At 34.4% G+C, this 4044-nt stretch overlaps 2 protein-coding genes across 2 annotated transcripts in view; both read left to right on the top strand.

Annotated features, from left to right (window-relative positions):
* The window catches only part of LOC109584632 (clustered mitochondria protein homolog), a 7972-nt gene extending 5328 nt beyond the window's left edge, over positions 1-2644 (top strand). Inside the window, exons 3-9 of the mRNA XM_020000445.1 lie at positions 1243-1342; positions 1590-1662; positions 1735-1811; positions 1863-1966; positions 2318-2466; positions 2519-2584; positions 2635-2644. Of these exons, the coding sequence (XP_019856004.1) occupies positions 1243-1342; positions 1590-1662; positions 1735-1811; positions 1863-1966; positions 2318-2466; positions 2519-2584; positions 2635-2644 (579 nt within the window). The remainder of the gene's footprint in view (positions 1-1242; positions 1343-1589; positions 1663-1734; positions 1812-1862; positions 1967-2317; positions 2467-2518; positions 2585-2634) is intronic.
* An 813-nt stretch (positions 2645-3457) lies between these two features.
* The window catches only part of LOC109584633 (clustered mitochondria protein homolog), a 3002-nt gene continuing 2415 nt past the window's right edge, over positions 3458-4044 (top strand). The window contains exon 1 of the mRNA XM_020000446.1: positions 3458-3521. The gene's annotated coding sequence lies outside the window, so the exon portion shown is untranslated. The remainder of the gene's footprint in view (positions 3522-4044) is intronic.

The following is a 4044-nucleotide window of genomic DNA, read 5'->3' as shown; positions in this document are numbered from 1 at the left end:
ATAATTGTATTCATTGCATGCCGTAATAACTTTCAAGAAAGAAATTAGTTCGTTGGACGTCAACTTTGCATTGGCAGCAATGGACAAAAGATAGAAAAAGGCTTGGTACCAGGAAACCGCTCTTTATTTCTTGATAGCAATCTTTCAGGTGACTACTAGACCCATTAGAGCCTCAGTATGCTTTCTAAGCTTCCGAAAAAGGCCTCAAGAAGGTAGCAAGGCAAGAAAATGAGTTTTCCCCCAGTGAACTCTTGATGTCCAACATGGCGGCCAATTTACTGTGTGGGTTGGATATACGGTACTTAAAAGTTATGAATATACCTAGCACGCATATCCTCTATAGTCTGGATGAGTGAAATACAGCACAGAATACAGTAGGCCGACCTATCCTATACTTTTCTGAAAATTAAATGAGTATGACTTTCCTTTCTCTAACTCCCAGAGCATCTCAGGCTTCTCTTTAATGGTACCGTATACTGGGATATTTACGCGTCGCTAAATTTTCACGAATTTTGCATTTGTAAGATTTCATGAAATAATATTTTTGCAAACAGCCTATAAACTGTACCACGTGGCACTGGAAAGTTACAATTTCATGATTTTTATTTTTGCGACGAAGTAAAAAACGTGAAATTTGCGAAAATTTGGCTACTCGAAAATTTCCCAGTATACGGTATTTCTCTTGTTAAGCTCTGTAAGCTCCTTGCTGCAGCAGCCATTTTAACTGGTTATTATAGTCTGAGCATGGGCATTAGAGGCAGCCATGCGTTTGGATAAGCAAGGGTTTGGATAAAAGAGGTACGGATAATCGAGGACGTACTGTATCAGCAATTTCTCCACACAGATCTGCCATCATTTTACATATTAATGACACTATACTTGTATGTTTGCATATGCATGTACGTGTATATTATCTCGTAGAGGATCTGTGTTACTGAGATGATACTAAGAAGAGATTCAGAAAGCTTTTATTAATGACTCCATTGAACCGTGTGTCAGCCAATGTGGCTTATTTCCTTAACTGTTTATTAGTAAGATATGCAGTGATAATAGTACACTAACCATACATTTGTACATAATGTACATGTAACTTTAATTTTGTCATTATTTGACTTTGCTCTTTTTTATTTTTTTGACTGATACTGAAGAGATTGTTTCTGATGAAGTAAGTACTGTACAGTACTATTGTCTCCTACTCTCCTGTTGTATCATTGGTCCTCTCTCTCTCTCTCTCCCTCTGAGGTTGCTGCTTCAAAAAAGAAGTCCAAGAAGAAGAAGGGAGGAGGAAGTGGTGGTGGTGGTGCTAGTGGTCCAGTCACTAAAACTACATCTGCTGGAAAAGGTATTGTGCTATATCTTTTACAGCATGTGTGACATACAGAGCATAATGTGCATTCACTCTACATGTATATGAACATGTAATGACTTTATTATGTTACTATTAATGTATGGAGCCATTGCAGTGCATTTATCATGATCAAAGGCCATATGCAGTGTATGTTTACTTTACCTTTTACTTTGTACAATAGCTGCAATTGATAATATGCAACTTGTACATGTACAGTACATTGATGATATATTTTGTTTAGACTTGTCTCAAGGAAAGTTATGGAAACTGTTAGTGGAAGATGTACTTCAGCATTTCCTGTACACATTGGAATAGTAAGCTAATAATAACGGAATAAACAATATTTAATGATGTATATGTACTTAAATATCTATCTCTTTCTCTAGTAATTCTGTAACTCACATGTGTACTACTTGTGGTGTTAGCAGAGTCTCTCTTCTCAGGGAATTCTGTAACAAAACAGGTTAGATAGCATCATACCTCATTAATATTCATTGACCGCATCCCTTATCAGGAGTACAGATGACATTGAAGGATTACAAATTTTCCTTGACTGCTCCATTCAATGAAGGTGATCTTGCCTGTATTGTACCTGTTGTTAAGCACACTGATTTTAAAGTGAGACATCACTTCATTTATTACTGCTTTGTACTGTCACTTTTGCTACACAATATATACCGTAGTTTAGGGAATTTATGTGGTAGAAACTTTTGTGTTTTTAAATGATGCTGTTATTTAATTTTACCAAATAAGACTGTGTCATGTATTATTGAATGTGGCATATAATTATGTAGGTGATCTAATTTTTTTTGGAATTCTAATCCAGTGAAATTAAAATCACAGTGAAAAATTTTCAGATCGATGGTATAATTATGTCTTTTACATGTATGTGTACTTCAATCTTCAACAATTTTATTGTATTTCTAATTTTCTTTTTATCTTAAATTTTCTTTCCCTCAATCCCCCCAGCCTCTTGAAGCCTCTGGCTTGTATGAGTTGGCTCAGGTTCAGTTGCAGTCTGGTAATATTGAAGTTGCTCTTGACTATCTATCTGGAGCTGTGCAATTGTTTGCTCAAGTCTTTGGGCCACTACATGTCAACATAGCAAACTGTTATAAGTGAGTGGTGTCATTTAAGTACTTATATATTCCATTGTATTATTATATATAGAGTTATTGCACGAATTCATCATGCTCTAGGAGACAGTAAACTAGTAAGTGGTGCATGTAACTACATGTATGTGCATGCCATGTACATGTTAATGTATCTAGTGGTTGTACATGTAGTTTAGTTTAAATGACTGATACCGAGTTAAGATGTTATGCATGTTTGAAAGTTTACTCACTTTTACCTGATCCCTGGTTGTTATCAATTAATAATAAAAGCTGAATTTGATTTGGCTGTTCTAGCTGCGTAATTTTGGTCAAGGTATGTCATTGAGTTTATGAGGGACATCCAAAAAAGGCTAAGGCCTTGTCATTTTGATCCGTTCTTTTCTAAGGACTGGAAGGACCTAGTAATTCTAATGGCACAAACAAAATTTCTAAATTCCTGGATTATCAAAAGTTATTATAAACAAGCGTAACAGTGTAAAAGTATTACTATAATTGATTTCACCACCTTGCATGTACAGCTGGGTTCTTATTAAAATTTAAAGAGGTTTTCTCTACCTTCTAATCCTTCAAGAAAGGTCTTGAGACTGTACATATGTTCTTTTGCTTAAAAACTTATAACTTTGTTCTATGTGTAAGCCACCATTTTGTTTGCTCTGACTACATAAAGGAGCGTGGGAGGGTGTTTGCTAAAGCTTATGAATTTTCTTATTTCTCCAATACAACATGTATAAAAGAAATGTAAGTGTGGACATGCAAATATGCAAGCATCGCATGTGGGTGAAATCAATTATACATGTAGGAACGACAAGGGGACTACACCCCCAGGTCGTTAAAAATCACTAAGTCAAATGAAACTCAACAGACTTTAGTTCAAAACGCTTTAAAACTTTATTAATATTTTAATTTCTTTACAAGGTAGCAATTAATAATTTACTCAATTGAAATTTAATTTTAAATTGACTTGCTACATTTAATCTCTCTCTTTTTTCATCTTCAAAACTGTCATTATGTATGAGAGACTGCTAGGAGTGGACCACTGCAGCTCTATATCAGCCTATGTCAGTTATTAATAACTGGCCACACACACAATATTTATTATACATTTATCGCACTATTAGTTCCCTACAAAGCATGCTAAGTGAGTTAAAAGGCATGCTTTATGAGCTGACAAGCCTTTGAAATTCATAAAAAATCCAAATTTGATTAGAATGAGCTCAAACTTTGGAACATCATTAGGACATGTATATGTATCAGAAACATGTCTCTTGAGCAATTTTTGGCAAAATTTGGTCAAAAACCAAATTCTTTGGTATTGGCCCCTTTTTTAGCAAAATTTAAAAATTAATGAAAATCTGATTTTGATCAGAATGAGCTTCAACTTTCTGTACAACATATGGACATGTTTTGAGAAAATTATAAACACAGAATTTTCTCCTAAGTTGTTTTTGGCAAATTCTGGCCAAATACCATGTACCATGTCTTTGATCCAATTTTAAAGCAAGTTTTAAAATTTATAAAAATCCAAATTTTGACTAGAGTCTGCTTAAAATTTTTACACAGTATTAGAACTTCTATATGAAT

Source organism: Amphimedon queenslandica, unplaced genomic scaffold, assembly GCF_000090795.2.
Source record: "Amphimedon queenslandica unplaced genomic scaffold, v1.1 AMPQUscaffold_13187, whole genome shotgun sequence".
Classification (NCBI taxonomy): domain Eukaryota; kingdom Metazoa; phylum Porifera; class Demospongiae; order Haplosclerida; family Niphatidae; genus Amphimedon; species Amphimedon queenslandica.
This window is presented reverse-complemented; position numbering and strand designations above follow the sequence as displayed.